Genomic DNA, 22,975 nt, shown 5'->3' with positions numbered 1-22,975 from the left:
GCCTTTGAAGTCCCGGAAACACAAATCGCAGGTACAATGGATCTGTTACTCCTACAGAAAATGGGGTTAGACTCCTGCAGGCCTCTGCTTACGTTTTTGTCAGTTGATCAGTATGTAACTTAGTGATGTGTGTTTTTTATTGAAAGGTACGACACTTTAGTGTGTGTGTGTGTGTGTGTGTGTGTGAGAGAGAGAGAGAGAGAGAGAGAGAGTTAGCATTGAACTTGTGTCCCAAAGCCCACAGGTCACACCTGAATGAGATTTATTTAGCATGTGTGCTGTCTGCGAGATACAAAGCAAACTTCTTCTCATGATTAGGACCACCTACCAGAATTTCTGCCTTACATTTTGGCCTATTTAAAACAAGGACATTGTCAAGAAAAAGCACCAAATGACTACAAAAGGTAGCACTAAATAAATCGTGAAAGAGCTGCTTGTTTGGTGTGAGCATTGGTTTGAGTTGCTTAAATATTCATGTTTCATATGAAGTCACCACCCAACTGAAAGTTACTCTTTGTTTTTTAAAGGTTTATTTATTTACATGCATGTGTTCAGGTCTGCTTGCGTGAGTTGATGTGCCCAACAGGCAGGCACGGTGCCTCAGGAGGCCAGAGGGTATTCTCCCCTGGAACCAGAGCTACAGAAGGTTGTGAGCCATCTGATGTGGGTGCAGGGAACTGAACTCAGGTCCTCTGCAAGAGCTGTAAGTGCTGTAACCACTGAGCCTCCTCTTCAGCCCCTAGAGTAGTTGTTTAGGAAGGGAACGTTGTTTGGTTCAGCCATATCTGGAAGCATGCACGTGAGAGCAACTGACAATCCCGGCCACAGAGGACCACAAAAGCTGACATTCCAAACCACTAGTGGCCACAGAGGACCACAAAAGCACTGCAAACACTAATTTGGAGTTACAGATACCTTACTGATAGTAGGCAAATTTGAAAATATGGAACCCCCAAATTCTGAGGGTTAGCTGTGCAGTTGGCACTCCACTACCAAGGCAGACTGGTTCCAGCCCCTCCCCACAGCAGACACCAACAGTGGAGGATGCTCTAGCATCCTGCCCAGTGGTCTGGATTTGCACAGAGCTGACTCACATCCTCCCCCGGTGCTCCAGCACTTCTGGATGACTCATAATCCCTGATACAATGTACTCGTTATGTAAATAGTTGATGTACATGTTATGTAAATAATTGGATCTTTTAGAGAATAATGGCAATGAAAAATGTGTGTACATGTTCAAGAAAGGTGTAATGTTTTAAATGTTTCTGATGAGAAGTTGGCTGAATGTGAGGTTGAGAAACTGGCAGATATAGAGATCCAATTGTTTATTAAATTCCAAAGAAAACAGACTCAACCCACGGTGGCAGAAAGCAGCCTGGTGCCATGTGGCACGTGAGGAAAAGCAGAGGTTCTGTTGAGGCAGCACAGGCACCTTCTGGGTGACGGGAGGGTCTCAACCCTGATGGTGGTGGGAGTCAACAGAGACAAATGCATATATAAAATGCGTTGAAACACATACTTAAAATGGGTACATTTCACCATTTGTAAGTTGTGTCTTAAGCTGACTTTACAAAAACTAGCACTTAGTCCAACCTGTGGCCATGCCTTCACTCCTCTGATAAAGAGAGAGGAAGAGGCAGGGATTGCCAGCTTGTAAATCCATTTGGAAGCTCTGTTTGCACCTGTCTCCATATGTAAGGACAGGTCCAAGCCAGCCCTCAGCGTCTCCCATTTTCCTATTTCATCAATCAAGACTCTTCTTTATTTTTATTACGTGTATGTGTGTATGTGTGTATGTATGTGTGTATGTGTGTATGTATGTGTGTATGTATGTATGTGTGTATGTATGTCTGTGTGTATGTATGTGTGTATGTATGTGTGTATGTATGTGTGTATGTATGTGTGTATGTATGTCTGTGTGTATGTATGTATGTATGTATGTGTGTGTGTGTGTGTGCATGTGTGTATGTGTGTATGTATGTATATGTGTGTATGTGTGTATGTGTGTATGTGTGTGTGTATGTGTGTATGTGTGTATGTGTGTGTGTATGTGTGTGTGTGTGTATGTCTGTGTGTGTGTATGTGTGTATGTATGTCTGTGTGTATGTATGTGTGTATGTGTGTATGTATGTCTGTGTGTGTGTATGTGTGTATATATGTCTCTGTGTGTGTATGTGTGTATGTATGTATGTGTGTGTGTATGTGTGTATGTATGTGTGTATGTATGTATTATTAGGTAGAAGAGGGTTGCTACAGTGTGTATATAGAGGTCAGAGGTCAACTTTCTTTCCAAAGCTGGGTAATCTCCTTCCAACGTAGGGATTCCGGGAATCAAACTCTGGTCTTCAGGCTTGGTTACAAGCGCCTGTACCCTTTGAGCCATTCTCTTGGCCCTTAGTCAAGACTGTTGATTGAAGGTGGCAGAAAACAAAAAACAAAAAGGGGACAATAACAAAAAAGAAAGGAAGAAAGAAAGAAAAAAGAAACAGCTCTGCCATCAGACATGGCTAGATCTAAGGACTCAAGGGTGGTCGCCAAGGTTGGCCATGTTTTACTGGCCTTGTGTTTCTCCATGTCATTCTTGCAGAGGACCATGAGTAGAAAAGCGGTCATGGGCACATCTGGAGCTTCAAGGAGAAGCATCAGCCATTTGCCTGCTCTCCATGGCCAGAAAACTGGAACATGCTGCTGCTAGCCTGGGTTCTGTGCATCCTCCTCTCTGAGATCTCCACAAAGGAATACCCAGTGGATGAGCAAGAGGTGGGGACCAGGCAGGAACAGCAGATGCCTGACACTTGGTGATCCATGAGCCATCTGTACTTTGCGAGCACATCACCGACATCCTAAGAACCCAAACATGGCAGGAAATGAATGAGAGACAAGAAACTGACTCTATTTCTGAGCCCTGTAGAAAACAGTAGAATATTCTGACTCTGTATGACTCAGGAAAAGGAGAACGTATGTGTGTATGTGTGTATGTATGTCTGTGTGTGTGTATGTGTGTATGTATGTATGTGTGTATGTGTGTATGTGTGTATGTATGTCTGTGTGTGTGTATGTGTGTATGTGTGTATGTATGTCTGTGTGTGTGTATGTGTGTATGTGTGTATGTATGCCTGTGTGTGTGTATGTGTGTATGTATGTATGTGTGTATGTCTGCCTCTGCCTCTCAAGTGCTGGGATTAAAGGCGTGCGTCACCACCTGAATCGAAGCCTCTAATTACTGCAGCTCCTCCTGGCTGGAGCACTTTCCATATGGTCTGTGCTCCGTGCTCCCAGATACTGCAGCTCCTCCTGGCTGGAGCACACTTTCCAACTGGTCCCTGCTCCGTGCTCCCAGTCTGGAACCCAGGACTCATCTCTTCTCTCACCACAGAGATCCCACTGACCAGAGCATCTCATCTGCCTTCTATACCAACACTAATTCCCTTCTGGTCACAGAAAGCAATGTCACCATCATTCTGGCCAACCCATTTGAACCTGTCAAATACATGAACTTTCTCAGGCTCTTGGTATTAAAGGGTTTCCTTAAGTCCTTTAGAATCTTCTTATGGACTCGCTGAATTTTCACTCAATTTAATAAGCACTAAGTATCTGTTAAGTTGGAAATGAGACAAAAGATAGTTCCTGCCCTATCTCTTCCCTTCTAAGTTTTATGCTTATTTATTTTCCTATGTTGTTGCATCAGCAATGAAGTACTAAGAGTCAGTAGCCCCACCCTCAACTGATGTCTCAATGTTAAGAATAAAGGTGGTGACGCACGCCTTTAATCCCAGCACTCGAGAGGCAGAGGCAGGCGGATCTCTGTGAGTTCGAGACCAGCCTAGTCTCCAGAGCTAGTTCCAGGACAGCCTCCAAAGCCACAGAGAAACCCCTGTCTCGGAAAAAAAAAAAAAAAAAAAAAAAAAAAAAAAAAAAGGATTTTTGCTGTTGTTTTTTGAAATGGGGTTTCATGCAGCTCAAGCTGGCCTTGCATTCCCTATGCAGCCAATTCTGGCCTCAAACTCCTGGCCCAGCTGCCTCTACTTCCCAAGTGCTGTGATTAAAGGTAGAAAAGAAGTTCTGGCTCTTTATTTCAGTGAGCCTCAGTCCAGGATGACGGGAGGCGTGGCCGCAGGGGTGGGTGACCATGTGATAAGACTGTGCATCTCAGCAGACTGGGGAGCAGAATGCTCAGGCCAGAACAGGAAGTAGATGTCAGTCTCGAGGCCACCCCAGTGACCTGTGTCCATCAGGTAGGTGCTCAAAATTTTATAGTCTCTCAATTCAGCACCAGCAGCTAGGGGCCAAGTGTTTGCACCCATGAGCATGTGGGAGGCATTTCACATCCCAACAATAACATCCATAGATGTATTTTAAATCATCTCCAGATTAGTTATTATACTTAACAAACAGTATGTAGATAGTTATTATACTATATTGTTTAGAGAATAATGACAGGGAGGAAAACTGCCCATGCTCAATGCAGATATAATTTTCGAAATGTTTGAGCCATGACTGGTTGAATTAACAGCTGCAGAACCCACTGATCCAGAGGGCCAACTGGACTGTCATTTTCCCTGGAAAAGGTTATGGAGAAGCCTAAAGGAAAGTCAGAGGCAGTAAGGGACAGGAAGGAATATTTGGGTGGGATAGCTACAATCTAGTTGTAAAATGTCCCCACCGGCATCCCCAGGTGGTGGCACTACTTAGAAATGCTTGGACCAGAAGGGTGGTGTCCAGGTCAATGGATTAATCCATTGGATGAAGAAAGTCACTGGGGGTGTGCCTTCAAACAGTATGTCTTGTGTCCAGACACTTCCTTACTTTCTCTCTCTCTCTCTCTCTCTCTCTCTCTCTCTCTCTCTCTCTCTCTCCCTCTCTCTCCCTCTCCTTCCTGGGTGCCATCTCTCTCTCTCCCTCTCCTTCCTGGGTGCCATAAAGTAGGCAGCTTCCTCCATCACTTGTACCCCCTGACAAAGATATTCTGCCTCATCTCAGGCCTGCAACGATGGAACCAGGAGACTTCGTTCTGAAATCTCTAAAACCATGAGCCAAATAAGCATTGCTCCTTTAGGTAGACACTCTATGGTATTCTGTGACAGCAACAGAGCCCTGCAAACAACTTCAAGGGTAAGATGGCATAGCAACACACACCTGCAATTGTAGCAAGAGGATCACAAGTTCCGGCCAGCCTGGGCTACATAGTAAGACTGTCTCAGAGAGAGAACGAGAGGAAGAAATGAAGGGCAGAAAGGAGGGAGAGAGAGAAGAAGGAAGGGAGGAAGAGAGAGAAGGACGGACCGATGGACAGATGGAGGGAAAGAGGGACTGACCAGGCACCAATGGAGATGCAGCCTCATGGGGTAAGGAGCAAACTAAGCAAGGCTATGGGGGTGTCAGCATGCTGTGAGAGCAGGGAGTGAGTCACTATGCTCCCCTCACATGAGCCGTCACCCTGGAATCCCAACACTTGCTCACGGTGGTCTGCGGCCTCTTAGCCCCACAAGAACCTTGACAACACCATCCAACTTGGGCATCCAACAGCAAAATCAGTGCATATGGCAGAAATCAAGAGAACAGTCAACATTACCCTTGAAAATCACTTAAATTGCCCATAAAAAGCATACGTGGGTTTAATGTCTGAGGTCCTGAAAAAATTCTAGAACACTCCTGCTTGTCTGCCAGGCTGGCTGCACCCTGCTCCAGTGTGAGGCTTTACCACGCCTCTTCAACACACATTTATAGACATTCAGGCTGTTGGGAGGATTGGATGAGGCAGGCTCACAAGTCAGCCAGAGGCTGGACAAGGCAGAAAGCCTGAGCTATTCATGACTTCTAAGGCTGGCTGAGGCTAGCCCGAATACCTGAGTGTTTCTGCTCAGCATCGCTGGCACAACGGCTGTCCCCTAAGCCTGACTTCCCTGAGGTTTTCAGGCACAGTGAACTCCCATGCCTCTGCGATTAGCCAGCATCACATCAGAAGGATGTAACTCCTTAGACCTGGAAACTTGCCTTTTGGCCTTTTTCAACCAATTTCTGGTCTTATCTCTTCCTCATGGGCCCTCAGCTGTAGGGGCCCCCTTCTGTCTTCTCAAACATACCCATCCCATCATCCCATCACTGCCTTGGCCTGTCTTCTCTGCTTGGAATGTTTTCTTGGTCACCATTCAAGTCTTAGAATACATACCTCCCAGCCAGATCCTTTTTTTTTTTTTTTTTTTTTTTTTTTTTTTTTTTTTTGGTTTCTTTGGTCTTTCGAGACAGGGTTTCTCTGTATTGTTTTGGAGGCCGACCTGGAACTCACTCTGTAGACCAAGCTGGCCTTGAACTCACAGAGATCCGCTTGCCTCTGTCTCCCAAGTGCTGGGATTAAAGGCGTGTGCCACCAACGCCTGGCGCCAGATCCCTTCTTAAATAGTAATTTAAGAATAGTAATTTAGAATTTTGGTACCCAGCACCAAACCTCGTCTGACTTCTTCTGACCATCCCTTACTACTCTTCTCCCCTACCTCGTGTCCACCAGCTCCTTGCACAGAGCCTGGCTTGCAGTAAGCCCTTGGTAAATACTGTTGACTGCCTGAACAAGAGGATCCTATCATGACCTGTTTCAGGTCTGCCCCCATAGCTGCCCTATCCTGGAAAATCCCCACAGTGAGTAACTAGAGATGTCACCTTGAGCCTGGAGAGCTCACAGCCTCACCAGGACTTTTCTAGAACTGGGGTCTCACTTCCAGGACTGGCCTCTGTGCCTGGGGCCAGTGGCTGCTGAATTCCAGGGCCACCTTCCACCTGTCAGCCTGTCCTGCTGTAGGGCCAGGGTAAGGGCAGGATGAGCAGAGGCAGCCATGGAAACTAGACTTTCAGACCAACCAGCTCAGCGTCTTCATCTCCTGCCTGTGTCTGCTCCCTGTGTGGGCCTCCAAGTGACCATCCCTCACGGCACCGCCTGCCCCATTCATCCCCATTAGCTGATGTCCACCCTGGGCCAGAGGGAGATCAATTACCAGGCTGGCCACTGAACCGTGTTAATGAGGATGTACGCTGCTGGCTGTTGGAGCAGGGGAGGGGCGGAAGGTCAAGAGAGGCAGAGAGAGGCCCCCAGCCTTCCTCACGGGAGCTTTGGGGAAGGATCCCTCCACAAGATGCCCTTTTTAGGTGTGAGGAATGCCTCTCTGCCTGGAATTGCGTTATAACTCTAGCTGGGGCCGTGCGGAGGAAGCAGCCTACCTGGAGCTGGGTGTCAGGGACTCAGGAACAAATGATGGACAGAGGGACATCCAGACATCCCCACCTCCCATCCCCCTGTGCCTTTGCTAGGCCCTTCTCTCTGCCAGAGTGCCCCCCCCCGCATCTACTCCCCCTACAACAAGGGCCTCAGCACTCTTAACCCTTCTGCCAGACAGAAGCGCTGCTGCAGTGCTGGGCTCCCCTGCCCTGGGGCTCCCTCTGCTTCATTCTGTCTGTGCCTCATTCCGTAGATCTGTGTGAAACAGACTCAGCCACACTCCGGGCGGGGGGGGGGGCAGCTATGAGGAAGATAGCTTCCCTCATCACACTGGCAAAGATGGAAAGGATATAAGTCCACTAACAACAGGGCAAGGTGTCACCTTGCATTATCTGTGGGACTGAAATGGCTGTGACTTCTTCAGAGGGCAAAGCAGGGATGTTATGTAAACAAAAACTACCCATGTCCTTTAACCCAGCAATTCACTTCCAAGCATTCGTGCCACGGGCATATGAGTGTGCAAAGGTCACGGCTGCCTGTACACACAACCCAAAGGAACCCAGCAGGCCTGGGCTCTGTGCATCATGGGAAGACAGAACTATTTCCTTCAGTTGTGCCAAGTGGGCCAGTTCAGGTAAAGAAAATGCTGTGAGGAGCAGCCAGCGCACAGTGGAACCGAGCTCTCTGTCATCGGTTTGCGGTTGCTGAAGGGCTCAGGAACAACTCCACGTACTGATGGGCAATTATCTCCCCGAGATGCTGGGCAGGACAAAATCAGCAGTGAGAGTCTGCGTCTGGCTTGCTTCATTTCTTGAGATTTGCTTTCTGGTAAATATGCCGTCTCCAGGTGGGGCAGGGGCACAAACAGAGGTGGTGACAGTAGCCTCACCCCCCCTGACAGAAAGATTGGAAGATGGCAGGGAGAGGGGTGCTTTCCATGCAGTTTAGGGATTTTGGTGAGCTGAACACCATGCATTAGAACATGTAAATCGTGAATCACTTCTAAAGACTAGTGCTGAGTTTTTGAGCCCTGACTGTGAGCCCCCAGGACAGGGGGAGGCCCACACCTGAGTTCCAGCTCCAGAATGATTACAGTGCATTTCCCTCACAGGAAGAAGGGTGCCCTGGCACGGCCTGGGAAGGAAGGGCTGGGCTCACTGCCGGCTGCCTTTCTCCAGGTAGCAAGTCAGCCGGACAGCCAATCCCCACACAGCACAAACACTATACAGGACCCAGGCACACAATGTGCCCAAGCCTCCAGGCACCCAAGGAAGCTGCCAGTGACACTTGGGCCATAGCACAGGTCGATCTGCATACAGGGTAGTGATGTCCCCATCTCTGTATATCAACAAAGGAGACAGGAGACATTGTTGTGGCAACAGCCTTCCAGTTAATTGTGTGGCTTATACATGTTTTTTGGGACTCAGATCTAGTAATGTGAGGTGGGTATCAGAGTGAGAAGCAGAAGTGAGACCCTAGCTGGCCTTTGCTGGAATCACCTCGGCCATCAGCAAAGACTTGGGGCCACCTCCTCCCCTGTCCTTCAAATGAAGCAGTAGCTGCTCCAGGCCTGGGCCCCAGATGAGAAGGTTTGACCACCCCTCCAGACTAACCTAGTGGAAAGAGCTACCCACCCCTCCCCACCCCGCCAGGCTGGAAGGGCCCAGTGCTGCCATTTGCTGAGAGGCAAAGCCTGCAGATGAGCTACCAACTGCCTGCCGCATACCATGTGGTGGTAATGGGTAGGGACAGAAAGCAGGTGGCAATGAGGGGAACAGTGCCCTGGCATTCATAACACACAGGGAATGACATTAAATATTCTCTATGGGTGCACAAAATGAATGCAAATTTTAAAGTGTGTGAAAGTTCTGGCAAGAGCAACAGCTGGCCCTTTGCACTAGTCCCCTCGGGTCTGCATGTAAGGAGGCCGACGACCCAGGTGAGAACCCTGAAGGACCAACACTACTCTGCTGCCAACATGTGCTCCAAAGTCAGGCCTGTGGTGGCTGCATCTACCCTAAGTCACTTTCCCTCTTTTTAAAAATGTTTATTTACTTAGAGGGGAGTGTGCACTTGTGTGGAGGTCAAGGTACAATCTGCACCTCTCACCATGAAGGCTTCAGGGATTGAACTCAGGTCATCAGCCTTGATGGCCAGCACCTTATCAACTGAGCCACTGTGCAGACTTTTTCCCTTCTCGTGATTCCTCAAGCAAAGCAACCATTTGCATAGCGTCTGCTTCTATTTTATCTCATAAGTAATTTAGAGACGTTGATTTAATGTACAAAGGAGGAACTGGAGAGATGGCTCAGTGGTTAAGATCACTTGCTGCTCTGCTCTTGCAAAGGACCCGGGTTCAATTCCCAGCACCACAGGGTAACTCCTGTTCCAGGGAATCTGGCTCCCTCTTCTGGCCTCTATGAGCATTGCATACACACAGTGCACATGCATACATACAGGCAAAACACCAATACATGTTTTAAAAAGTAAACAAGTCTTTTAAAAGAATGAAATTTGGAGTATTTACTGACCTAGCAGGGAAAAAGAGAATGAAATCTTTTAGTTTGCAGCAGTGTAGGTGTCAAGTGAAATAAGCCAGACTCAGAAAAACAAGCACCACGTGATGTCATAGAGGCTCATTTCCTGGTGTTGAGAGTGGGTTTAGAGGCTCATTTCCTGGTGTTGAGAGTGGGTAGGTGGCTCCCGGAGCCTGGCAGAGTCGGAAGAGGGTGATGGGAAATGGTGATCACTGGTGCTGGGTTACAGTTATATAGGAGCAGAGGGCTCTACACAGCAAGGCCCTGAGAGCCACTGTGAGGTCCTTTCCAGAAGGAAACATTCGACGTAGACAGCTGGGTGGGGTAAGAGCACCTGTTTGTTATGATAAATCTTTCCGCCAAAAGCTGCCGAGCCCCACGGCCACGTGTGCACTTTTGGCCAGCCACCCGGCCGAGTTAGGCCCAAATGAATACACAGAAACTTGTATTAGGTTCAATGCTGCTTGGCCAATGACTAGGATTCTCATCTGCTAGCTCAGTCTTAATTATCATAAATCTATATATGTTATAAGATTTATCTTATCGGATGCCTTATTGGCGTCCCTCCTCGCCGGTGGATCACATCCTGCCACTGGAGAAGGAGCAGAGGGGAAAAGAGACACACTTCCTGTTTCCTTGCTTAGATATGAGTTTCCTTGCCATGTCACTTCCTGTCTGGATCATCACTTCTCTACTACATTTCCCAGAATCCTCTTTGACTCTTAGTCCTTGCTTGACATTGGCCAAACAGTATTTTATTCAACAATCAATAAGATAAACATACAAAGAAGTACATTCCCCATCACCTGTTGGTCTTGCAAAGGGCCCTATGATGGCTCCATGACTCCAGTTCCAGAGGGCCCAATGCTCTCTGGTGCCATAGGCACCAGGCAAACACATGGTGTTCATATGGACATGTAAGTAAAATATTCACACATAAATTTTTTAAGATCTAATAAAATTTTTAAATATTACATAGTACTCCACTAATGTATGCAATTTTATGCCTTTATGTGTTAGTTAAAATAAACTAAATAAGTCGTGGGCTAGCTGGCGAGGCGGGCCAGCAGTTAAGGGCACTGGCTGCTCTTGCAGGATTCCTGGGTTCCATGCCCAACACTCATTGGTGGCTCACAGCCATCTGTACCCAGTCCCAGGGCATCTGACACCGTGTTCCGGCCTCTGCAGGCACCAAGTGTGTATGTACATTGTGCAGACACACACATGCAGGCAAAACAGCCACACACATTTAAAAAGGGCAAAAAGGGCTGAGGATGCTGCCCCTTTACACAAAGACTTGAGCACCGTGGATGCTGCATGGATGCTGAGGGAGACTGAGCACGGCTTAGGGCGTTGGAGGACAGAGGGGACATCTGTTTGTTTTTAGCTAAAATAAGTCCCTTTTTTTACCTGTACTATCAAAAATTCTTTTTTTCTAATTGTATTTATTTATTTATAGATTTTACTTAAATTAGAAAGTCTTATTTTACATATCAATCCCAGTTCCCTCTTCCTCCCATGTCCGCCACCAACCCCCAAAAATACCTTAAAATTAAAAGTCTTTACTACATCTTGCCTTCACAGTGAGGCCCACTTGACCACTCCATTTCTTTATTGGTGCTGGGGAGGAAACCCAAGGCCTCATCCATGCTATGCAAGTGCTAGATGGCCAACCAGACTCTAGCCCTGACACCCTACAACACTAAGGCTAGCCCCCCCACCGACTCCCACCCACCAGAACATCTGTGGCTCCCAGAGTTTGGTTCCTGGTGGTGTTTCTTTGTCCCTGTCCTCAGACCAGGGAACAGAAAAACTCCAGGCTGTGAGGCAAATCCAACCTGTAGCCTGTTTTAACCAAGCTCCAGAGCTAAAGATAATTTTCTGTATTTTAATGTTAGAGAAATCAAAAGGAAGGCAAAGATTTATGACAGCTGAAAACAAGATCGCATCCCAGCTTCTGCAACTGCAGATCCTGTCCCTGGAACCCGGCCATGGGTACTTGTTTACATCCTGTCTCTGGCTGCTTTCTGCCATGGAGGCAGAACTGAGGGACTCTGTGGCTATGTGACTCTGTCTCAGAGTATTTGGCTCCTTGAAGACAAAGTCTGCTGACCCCTACGTCTGGATATCTCCATGGAAACGTAGAGGATCCCCTCCCTTTTGTATTCCAAGTACCGAGAACACTGCCAGCACACAGTAGGTGCTTAGCAAACCTACCTGAGTGAATGGAGGTGCGTGTGGAGCCTGTTGCTTCAGCCTGCTAAGGATTGTGATCAAGACACACACAACCCCGCCACCATTACCATCACATTCTCCAGTTCTGTCTGGCATACAGCACTACACAGTCTCCTTAAGCACTGGGAAAGGCATCCCCGGGGGTGCCAGTTGCTCCAAGTCCCTGGAGGAGGTCATGGAGAGGGCGGCAAGTCCTGACCTTGGCACCAGTAGGGTGGGCCTCTGTGTCTCTGGGATGGGGCATGCCTGGCTTGTTCAAAGGGATCACTTGTCACCTGCTGTTGGCCAGGGTTGATGGGCTATGCTGTGTGGGTTGCACTTTGCTGCTCTCTGGTGGTCATTTGGAGAGGCTGTCACCAAGGAACATGTGATTGAGCTTCGTGGGACACCTGCCTTCAAACCCATTAGACCAACTTACCAGAAATGTAGGAACTTGTCAGCCTGGGCTCTGTCCCTCCCGGCTCCCCACTCACTGATCCTGTCCCTGGAACTCCCTCCCCTTCGGGTATCAGGAGTCACGGCAAGTCGTCAGGCTAGTCTGAGATGCTAGCTACCTCTCTCTCCTAGGGCTCTGGAGGACATCCAGCTTGACGCTACTAGTGTGCACTCCATCCTGACAGTTGGAAGGTGGCCTTGATCCCTACTGACCAGAGAGCACCTAGAGGGCTGCGCGGTGGAAGCCTTGTCTGTTCCTTGTGTTTTCTGCATATCTGGAAAGACCCCTCTGATGGTGAGGACTGCTTGGTGCAGAAAACTGACTGCTCCATGAGCTGTTGTGAGAATGGGGAGTGGGTCTTCAACCAACCCCAACGTGCACTGAGGAGTGGTTTATGGTTTGGATTCAAAATATTCTCCCAAAGGCTTAGGCATTTGAAGGCTTGAATCTTTTTGTTTTGTTTTGTTTTGTTTTTGTTTTTTTGTTTTTTGTTTTTTGTTTTTTGAAACAGGGTTTCTCTGTATTGCTTTGGAACCTGTTCTGGAACTCACTCTATAGAGCAGGCTGGCCAGAGATCCGCCTGCCTCTGCCTCTGCCTCCTGAGTGCTGGGATTAAAGGCATGGGCCACCAACGCCTGGCCGAAGGCTTGATTCTTACACAGCAGTGTATAGACGTAAGACCTTTGGGAAATGACAGGCTTATAAGAGCTCTGGCTTCACTGATGGATTAACCCATTGATGACTTCATAACTTGAAGAGAGGTGATAAGAGGGGGGACTGGCTGAAGGGAGTGGGTCCTGGTGCACGTCCTTGGGAGTTATACCGGTCCCAAGCCCTTCCCCAGGTGCTTCCTGGCTGCCCTGAGTCAAGCAGCTGCTCCACCATGCCCTCCCTAGCACTAACTACAAGGCCCAAGAAACGAAGGACCAGATCCTCTCAAACTGTGAGCCAAAAGAAACAGTTCTTGATTTTTCTGAGGCATCTTGGCAGGACAATACGTTGACTCAGGATAATCACATGCTTCTCACCACATCCTCGCACCACCAGCAGCTGCTCCTTGCCTGCCTCTGCCTCAGAAACCCCAGGCTCTGCCTAGGGGGCCCCGCCCCCGCCCCCCCCCGTGGGCAACGGTGTGTTTGTGATAAGCAGGGAGGGTGCGTGGAAGATGGGTGGGCAGATGCGTGAGTGGAGGGAGCACTGAGATCCTGTAAGAGGATGAGCTGAGCTCTGCAGAACTCTGGGCCTGGCCCAGGTCCCCACTCCTCTACCGTCTGGCCACTTTGGGTTCTAAATACCCTGGCCCCTCCACTCCCTGTGCCCGCGCCATCCACTCTTCACCCACTCCCACCTTCCCTGCCATCCCGGCTCCCTCACACCAAGCCCACCACGGCCATGGAGACCTTACAGAAGCTGTCACCAAATGTAGATCACTGTTCCCCAGAGATGGCACCTTTCCCAACCCTCCACCCAGGCTCCCCAGCTGCCACTCATCTTCATAGCACATATCACCAACAAAAATGCTTGCCTCCTCACCATCTGTCCCCCCATGAGGAGGCAGCACAGGGCAGGGACTTTGCCTTTCTCCCCCGTGTCACTACCTAAGTAGATTCTGACCTCACCTTTGGCGAATAAAGATAACTTTACACCCTTACGCCCTTGGTTGCTAGTTCAGCATACAGTCTCACCAGACTGATCAAGAAGACACATGCAATGCCAAACTCCAGCACAAGGGGGCGGTAGGATCTGTGCGCCTCATATGCACTAGGCAGCCTCCCTCCCCTCTCTGGGTCTGTTTCCTCATCAGAAAAAGAAACTGCAATTCACAAGGGAGAAGTGAAACCATCTGAAATGAGAAAACAAGGCTTTTTGAGCTGTATTTATTGCAGCGTACATACCACCACAGTCAGCACCATCAAGAGCTCTGAGCAGCCTATGCCAGGGGACAAGGTGACCAGGTGCATGCTGCCTAATCAACCTACATGGCTTAGGAGTCAGGGCCACTGGGGGTGATGTTAACACAGGAGCTGGAGCTGGGCCCCAGTTCTTGGTGCTGCCTGCAGGTCTGAGTTAAAATCTGGCTATCTTACAAGAGCTGCAGATTGCCAGCCTCTCTGAGATTTCTGCTGTCAGCCCTGCATTCCCACACTCAACAGCCCCTGTGGGTGAGGACGGTCTCGACAGTTCCCACTGTACCCCCTGCACCCCCAAGCTGATGGTTATCACCATCCGGACTGCACATAGCTCACCATTGCGTCTCTCTGTCTGGTCTCCGGTACTGATCAAGGCCAAGGCAAAGCAGGTCCCACTACTCTATCCCACTCATGTGACTCATGGAGGGAAAAGAGGGCACCTGAGCTGTGGCCTTTGACCCAGCCCACCCCTCCAGCAAAGGGAAAGGGTAGAGACGGGTCGTTTCACTCATACCATCCCTCCAGGCAGCTACATTGCCTAAGCCTGAGCTGGTTTGCTTTAGAAGTTCGCAGGTTGGGTTCTGAGGAGAGGGTGTAAGTCTGAGGCTGACTGTAGTGTTGGTGTGCCCTCTGGTGGCCTCTGGGTACCACTGCAGGCCATGGAGGAGGTTTTTAAACCAACAGCTGATGGACCTCAAAACAGACTGGGGGGAAGCTCACAGACACCAAGACATGGGCTTCGGGGCACTCCCCTTGCACGATCCTCTTGCCTCGCTCCCAACACTTAGTCACTCTCCTGGACATTGTGACTGCCACCCCAGTGCCCAGCATAGCTAGGGCCTGCCAGGCTACACCCTTTAGGGGCAGTCTCCAGTACCCATTCTTCAGATCTCTATGACTTTCTTGAGGCTGACACAGAGGAGCCCCGGGTGTTTTCCTGGGATAGTCCGTAGGGGATGGAGAGGGCAACGCTCAGGTGCTGGGGGGTCAGGCACACACAGCAGGCCAGGTGAGGCGTCTCTATGTCCTGCTGGAGATGGCACTGATACTGAGAAGCCTGTGCCCACAGAGTCATTCTTCAGGAGGTGCGGCCTTTGAGGCAATACATCCATTTAAAAGGCTACCTCAGGTGCGTAAGTCACCCAGACCTGTGAGGCCTTGTTAGGCAGTTGGGTTCAGGCCAGGGCCCTCACTGAGGAGCTCTGGGGCTGTGCTGCCAACAGAACTTTCGAAGACGGTGAGTATAAGCCACGGTTTTTCAAAGTGTTCTTTATTGAGTAGTTTGTAGCCATCACCATGGGGGACCCTGAGAGGCAAGGGAGAGAGAAAATTCTTGGACTCATTTCAGAGGTTGTGACACTGAGACCAAGGCAGGCTCCTGGCAGGCTCAAGGTCATAGTGAATAGCCACCACAGATGCATCTCACAGTAGACCAGGGGATACAGGTGCGTTCCCTCTCCACCTGGCCACATCTTCCCATAGAGCCCTGAGAGGGCCATCACCTCACAGCATTGGGGTGGTGACTCCAGGTGCACTTACAAGCATGTACACACACACTCACACACACACACACACACACACACACACACACACACACACACACACACACACACACACACACACACACACAGAGCTCTGTGGCAAACAGCCCAGTGGCTCCCCCAGCAGGCAACTCACACCTGCTCATAAAGCCTCAGAGCTCAGGTCATAACAGATGCCCTGCAGGCCTTGTGAGCGAAACAGACATCCTAAGAGGTCCTCAGCAGAGGCCCATCAGGCCAGGCGTGTGGCCGTCACCCCTGGCAGCCTCACCAGTTGGCCTTCACTGCCTTGATGTCACTCATGAGGTTCTGGGCCAAGCAGATGCCAAATATCTGTAAGACAGAGAGCATGTAAGGAAAAGCAGACGGCTTTGGGTGGGCGGAGGGGAAGTAAGGCGAGGCTGTACCTGGAGGAGGGCAATGCCCACCAAGACCCCAGCCACCACAATCAGGTTGTCTTGTAGCCACTTCTCAAACTGGCCCACACAGCCTTTGGTGTAGATGGAGCCCTGCTGCTCAAGCTCCTGAGGACACACAGGACCAAGCTCAGCCTGCCCGCCCCTGTGTGCCTCAGCCCAGGTCTATACCTCTTCTCTCTTCCCAAGCCCATGCCCATACCAGTGTCCTCCCCAACTTCTGGTCCCTGGAATTCTGCCACAAGGCCTTTATAAAGATGGCTCCTTCTCCTCGGGTCTTAGCCTGGCTCTCTGCTCTGAAGAGGCTTTCTCTGAGCACACAGACCCTACCTTATCAACCTCCCAAGTTGTCATGACTATCCATATCAATGTCTCTCCACGTTCACTGTCTTTGAGTACAGAGACAATGCATTAGCACTGGGTCACCAAGGTCTAGAGCAATGCCAACCACAGCAGGTACTCCACAGGGATGGAATGAGCAACCCGAGACCTCAGACCGGGCCAGTTCCACCCCAAAGAAGCCCTGAGACCTGCCAAGTGAGCTTATGAGAGGCCACTATGCCACCCCTGTATCCCAGGTACCCTCAACCCTGTCCCCACCCCTCTCACCAGTTTGAGTCGGATGTCATAGCCACACTGGGTATTGAGGACATCTTCCTGAGGGGGAGACAGACCATTAGCAACATGCTAAGGGGACCCCATGGTCTCACTGGGTCCTGGACTACACAGAGAGGCAAACAGAAGCTTGGGTTTTGTGGTGCCCACTCATCTACTGTGAACTCAGCTCTCTCATGGACGGACACCAGAGCACAGTGGCATGCACCTCTTATTACTCCGAGATCCTGCCTCCGCCCATGGTCCCACTCACCGCAGGGTCCCTAACACAGCAGGAAAAGGGCACCCCACAGCGCTCACGGCTTGGGTTCAAGTCAGTGCAGTTGAAGTAGATATTGAGGTTCCAGTCATTGGGCCCTCGGGCACCACAGCAAGACCACTAGGGAGAGAGGAGAATCTGTGGTTCAGGGGTACACAGAAGGCAACCAGGTCTAACCCTAGAGCTTCATCCTCCCTGTTTGGGGCAAACCCAAAGGAGAGGGCGGGCTGACTGGAAGGGGCAAGCCCAATCCCCCCATCAGACAGGATTGAGCCCATAGGAATCAGAGTGGGTAGATGACTGAGAGGGTGAGGCTTTGCTTGAAGGCTGTGGCTTCCTCATGGATCTCTCTGAGGGACAGGAGCAAGACCAAGCCCTGAGGGACAGAGGCACTATAGACCCTGATATCTGCAGTAGGTCTCTCCACACTTGCCCCAGAGGTTTTGCAAAACCTTCACCACAGGGACAGGAGAGAAACCCAGGCAGCTCTCCCATCCCAGCCCACTCCACAAATGTCTCCTGGCATCACGCCGGAGCCACCGTCCCCCTCCCCAGAACACCCTTGCTAACCTTCCCACATGTGGCCATGGCAAGCCCAAGTCTGCAGTGCAAGAGGCATAGTGTGAACGGTACCAGCTGCTGAAAAGCTCACTGTGAGGGCTGGGGAAGCTCCAGGATGAGCAAGAGACAGCTCTAGTGACAGACACAAGCCCTGTGAGCAGAGCCAGGAGCATGATGCCCAGCCATGTGGCTGTGTGTGCAGGACTCAGACACAACTGAGCCAGCACCTGCCCCATCACCTGCTAAGTGCCTGCTGGCCCTGCTGGGGAACAGTCTTGTTCTTCACACCACCCACTCCTTCTTTCCCTCCTCAGGGAGGCATCAAGGTCACATTCAGGGGCTTCCCTCCCCGCCTTCTCTGCTTCAGCCCTCGCCCCCACTTTCCCCACCTCCCCTCTTCGCCCCGTTCTGTATGCTCAGCATCGTCTCCCGACTTCATTACCACACTGCCATCACGAAGGGAACAGGCCGCACATTTTAAAATCACTGAATCTCCCCGCACCTGGCTCAGGGCCTGTCCTACTTCCATACTGAATAGAGACAGAAAGCACATGGGAACTTCAGGCTACATGGCTGCTTCTGCCCCTGGCAGCTCCAAGACACTGCTGAATCCCACGGCCAAATCTTAATGAAGGTAACTGGGTGTGACAGGGTATGGCCCCAAGGAACCGTGAGGACTGGAGTGTACAGGTGGGAATGGTTTCATGGCTATAAGTCTAGAACTTGAAATTATAGACTGTGCACAATACTTGACGAAAATAAGCAACTATGCTCCAGCTGGAGAGACAGACAGTGGTTAAGAGCACTGGCTGCTCTTCCCAAGGACACAGGTTCAATTCCCAGCACCCACGTGGTGACTCACAGTTATCTGTAACTCCGGTTCCAAGGATCCAATGCCCTCTCCTGCCCTCTTCAGGTATCAGGCACACACATGGTGCGTGCACGCGCACACACACACATGTATGTATGTATGTGCATATATACATTATATATATGCAAGCAAAACTCATATACATAAAATTGAAAAGAGAGACTAACAACTGTGTGGTTCTGATGTCTGCACAAGGACAAACTCATCCAGCAATGTATTTCTCAGAGGGGCTCTGTTACCAAACCTAAGTGGCTATGTGGGAAGTGAAAGAAGGCTGTAATTTCATATAAAATCTGAGGCACGGTAATGGGGCATCAGCAACATAGCCACTGCAGGTACTCTGGGCCCAGACTGAGGAGAAAAAGAGACTTCATTGTATGTTCCATTTCCTCCTCTGGCCACAGTTTCACAAGCCTGTGTCCCTACAGGGCTAAAGCCTGGGGAATGAGCAGGAGCTGGCTTCTCCTGGGACAGGGACTCTCCTAGGTTAGTTCCTTCCCTAGCATCTGCTGGCCTGGGTAGTGAGGAAGTGGTCCGTGCACACAGAGAATTTACTCCCTCTCATGTGCCCATCAGTGATGGCTAGTATGGGGCCCATGATGAATAGATATTGCACTCACATATTCCTGAGCAAAGTCGATAAGGTTCTGAAGGTCAATATCATCCCGGTAGGCTTTGACATTGCTGTTGATGAAGAGATTGAGCTGGTCTCGAATCCAGTCTTTGAAGACAAAGGCCAGGATCCCTGCCGCCAGCTCCAGGAAGAAGATGAGGCCAAGGAACACGGAGAACTGGGTTGGGGGCATACAGACGGTAGGCATTGGATTGGCAGGTCAGGGGGCTCCACAGGCAAGAGCTCCCCACTACCTCTGCCAAAAACCAAGGGAGCTGCAGTCTCCAGTCCCTACCCGCTATTTGCCCCCCTCCCAGTGCTGCATAATGGAACCCAGAGGCCTGCGTGTGCTAGGCAAGTGCTCTACCACTGAGCTTGCTCCCTGCCCTTTAATACTGCTTTGTGTTGACAAAAGACTGTGGTTTACCTGTTCCTTGTCTGGTCACCATGCCTAGGCAAGAACTGAATGGAAAGTAGTCAGGGGTCTCCAGTGTGTCTGGGGTAGAGAGACACTTACAAACTTGAGCAGAAAGGTGTTTTCCCGGAGGGCTCCAATACAGCCAGCGAAGCCCAGCACCGACATGACACCCCCAACCACCACAAACAGCCACACAGGATCAAGGCCACCTAGATCTGTCAGTGCTGAGATGTTGGAGAGAACACCCTGCAACAGGGGAGTGGACAGTGAGGGGGTGATCCCCCTCCCACTTCACCCCTGAGCCCCACTCTCTTACCTTCTCGCCCCAGGCCCAGAGGCCAATGGCCAGGAACAGGGCTCCCAGCACCTGCAAAAACAGCAAGAGCTCAGAGTAGGGCACCAGCACCAGGACGGACTCTTCCTTACACCCCATCCTTGAAGACCATCAGGAAGCTGAGGGAGAAGGGCCCAGGCTGTGAATGGGACTTGGCAGTGCACCTCCCTAGGAGGATACTTCTCGGGGAGTCTTTCAAATAGGCTAGCTAGAGGAACTGAAGCCACCCAAGCCTCAGACTGGACATCAGCCCCTTCCTGGACTCTCTCCACATAGAGCAGAATCCTGCTGAGAGGCTCCCCAGGCCCAGAAAGCATCTGACCTCAGGTGTACTTGTGCCTTTGTTTTGGTTTTGGTTTTTTGAGACAGGGTCTCAACATAGTCAAGACTAGCCTCCAACTCACAGTGTAGCTGAAGATGACCGTGGATCTTGGCCTTTTTGGGTGCTCTACCCAGAACCTTTCTCTCCCTCTCGTGCCTCCTCGCCACTCAAACCCCAGCTGAAGCCCACCAGCCGCTCCAGCCACCTGGATATCTCTTCATTTGCTTGGATAAGCACCACGGGGCCAAGAGCAGGGCTGGCCTCTTCTCTGGTATGCTCACAGGACTAGCAACTGCCTGGGGCACTGAGGGGTCTGAAACGGGGGTGGGGGGAAGATGTGGGGTCTGGACCCAGAGAGAGGCCAGCATCCCAACAGGCTGAACTGACTGTGGAGAGGAAGGGGGATGGGCGGTTAGGGCTGGAACCCAGGGTGAAGGGCAAAGACAGGGCAGAGGGAGAAGGCGGTGGAGGCTGGGGAAGTTAGAAGAGGAGGAGGAATGGGCTTGGGCTGAACAGGGAGGGGTTTGGGAAAAACAAAATGTTAGTGGGTCTCTTGCCCAAAGATGAGATGATCAGATGGGATGGGGCTGGAGAAGAGATGCTTTGGTTGTGTGCCCGCATACCAGCACAGAGAAGGCATTTCCAGGAGAAGCCAGCAGTGGACAGAACCCAGGGCCAGGGAAGGAAAAGATGGATGGCGGGGGAGTGTCTCACTGTACTCTAACGGTGTGTCCTCCTCACAGAGGAGGGAGCTACCTGGGGTCAGGGGGGAGAGTGTGGTTGGCCTTGACTATCATGGCTCTCCAAGCAAGGAACTGAGGCAAGATAATGAGAAGGACTGATGCAGGGAACACAGGCTGCCCAGATGAAGAGTCTGTTGATGCCCAGATGGTAGAGCCAGGAAGAGCGGCACAGACCTATAACCCCCACACTTGGGAGTGGAGCATCAGGGATTCAAGCTCCCAGACCCTCCAAATTTCCAGATCCTCTGTCACCCTCCCATATAGCTGCAGCCAGCTAGATCTGACCCAATTCTGCTCCATGCTGCCCAAGCACAGAACCTCAATGCTCTCCCACCTTCACTCCCCTGCCCAGACCACGGAACAAAGCCAGGAAGGACTTCATGCCCCTCCCCAGCCTGGCAAAGAATACACACTCAGAGTTACTGTGTGCTTGCTCCTCTGCCTTACCTCCAGCCACTGATAAGCATCTGCTGCTCTCAGCAAATGACTTAACGTCTCAGTGTCTATTCATTCAGTTCCCTATCTGTAACTATAGATAATAACAAGGTAGTTGGGAGAATGTGCCTCATTAGAACTCCTTTAATATGAAACTCGGTGTGATGGCTCACACCTGTAATCCCAGCACTCAGGAAGCTCAGACAGGAAAACTGCAGCAAATTCCAAGCCAGGATGGGCTACAGGGTGAGACCCTGTCTCAACAAAAATTATTATTTAATCTAACAACCAAGAAGGACAAACTCCAATACCACCCACTCCTAGGCTGGAAAACTGAGGCCCAGAGAGTAAAGGTGTCTTGCCCAAAAGCCTCTGGACAAGGCCTGCTACACTCAGGCCCTCTGACTTCAGGGCAGTGCTCCCGGCAGCTGCACATATCCCCCAGGGCCCACTTCTGGGATCCAAGGGCACCCACCACAGGGCAAAACCAGCAGCACGTGGGTGAACACAGTCCTTGAACGCTGCTGAAAACAAGTTGGAAAGGCCTGGCGTGAAGGAGAGCATGAAGAGCCCGCCTTGACAATAGATGGAGAGAAAGAAAAGAAAGATGACTTGGCAGGCCAAGACACAGATGCTACCCTCGAAGGGAAGCCTCTGTTCCAGCAGCTATGGAATGCTGAATTCTGTGCCCAAGGGACAGCTCCCTACTCTCAACCGAGTTCCTTCTCCCTGCAGCCCCAGAGGCCTTGGCTTTTGCTCACTTCCTGCCCTCCTGGCTCACAAGCTTCTCCACCGTGGGGTAGACTAGGGCTAGGACCCAACCGCAGGAACCTCACGCACCACGCCGGGCGGGAGCTGGAGTGCCCAGGGGGCGGGGCGGGGCTCATCCCGCAACCACCGCGCCCTTGCAGTCTTCCGGCAAGCGCCGCCCCTTTTTCGCCCAAACTTGGGGCTGCGACGCGAAACTCCCAAACCCCCTCTGCTGGGCCTGGGTCCCGCCCCCCAGGAATCCCAGCAGGTTCCCCCCAGGAGAGCTCTTGGGGACTGGGAATCGGGATGGAAGGAGCCGGGGAACAGCCCCTGAGGAGGGTCTCCCCCGCAGAAACTGAGGCTGCCTCCCTCACCCCCCTCCCCAGCGCAGGGCACGAAGCGGACCCCGCGCTCACCCAGAAGACAATGTTGAAGCCAAACAGGAAGTATTTCCCGCAGCAGCCGACTTCAGGGTCCTGGAAATGCTGGTGCTTGCCGGGCATGGTGAGTGGTCACCCGCCGCCCCGGGAACCGGAGCCGGGGACCGGCTCAGCCCTCCGCGGGCCGCCCAGGCCTGGAGCCGCCCCGGGCCTAGCCCGGCGACTGCCGCCGCTTCATGCCCAAGGCCACCCAGCTCGCCGGCCGCCCCGCCCGCCGTGGCGCCGCCCCCGGCGCTCGGGCCACCACACCCTGAGTGCGGTGCCCTCATCCGACCCCGCCTCCGCACGGCGTTCCGGCCCCGCCCACGGAGTCAGCCCACGCCCCTCCCAGC

General features: G+C 51.2%; 1 protein-coding gene across 2 annotated transcripts; it reads right to left on the bottom strand.

Annotated features, from left to right (window-relative positions):
* Positions 1-14,259: 14,259 nt before the first annotated feature.
* On the bottom strand, positions 14,260-22,854 carry Tspan17 (tetraspanin 17). Of its 2 annotated transcripts, XM_027409844.2 has the most exons (9): positions 22,620-22,852; positions 19,936-19,986; positions 19,719-19,865; positions 19,209-19,379; positions 17,151-17,276; positions 16,892-16,939; positions 16,274-16,390; positions 16,138-16,199; positions 14,260-15,631 (listed from the first exon to the last, which is right to left on the bottom strand). In XM_027409844.2, exons 1-9 carry the CDS (start codon positions 22,704-22,706, stop codon positions 15,487-15,489), a joined length of 954 nt encoding a protein of 317 aa, XP_027265645.1. In that variant the 5' UTR covers positions 22,707-22,852; the 3' UTR covers positions 14,260-15,486. The 2 variants fall into 2 exon arrangements, with proteins under 2 accessions (XP_027265645.1, XP_027265646.1); XM_027409845.2 differs by lacking the exon at positions 16,274-16,390 and having other exon boundaries at positions 22,620-22,854.
* Between the last annotated feature and the right edge of the window lie 121 nt (positions 22,855-22,975).

This window comes from Cricetulus griseus, chromosome 3 (genome assembly GCF_003668045.3).
Source record: "Cricetulus griseus strain 17A/GY chromosome 3, alternate assembly CriGri-PICRH-1.0, whole genome shotgun sequence".
NCBI lineage: Eukaryota > Metazoa > Chordata > Mammalia > Rodentia > Cricetidae > Cricetulus > Cricetulus griseus.
Note: the sequence above shows the minus strand (reverse complement) of the source record. Positions and strands in the feature narration are given on the sequence as shown.

Excerpts from the sequence above, each read along its gene's own strand:
- Tspan17 (XM_027409844.2), bottom strand. The coding sequence starts at position 22,706 with ATGCCCGGCAAGCACCAGCATTTCCAGGACCCTGAAGTCGGCTGCTGC. Across the intron at positions 16,200-16,273 it reads TGGGCATTGCCCTCCTCCAG|ATATTTGGCATCTGCTTGGC; the intron begins GTACAGCCTCGC and ends TCTGTCTTACAG. Across the intron at positions 15,632-16,137 it reads AAGGCAGTGAAGGCCAACTG|GGTCCCCCATGGTGATGGCT; the intron begins GTGAGGCTGCCA and ends CTTGCCTCTCAG.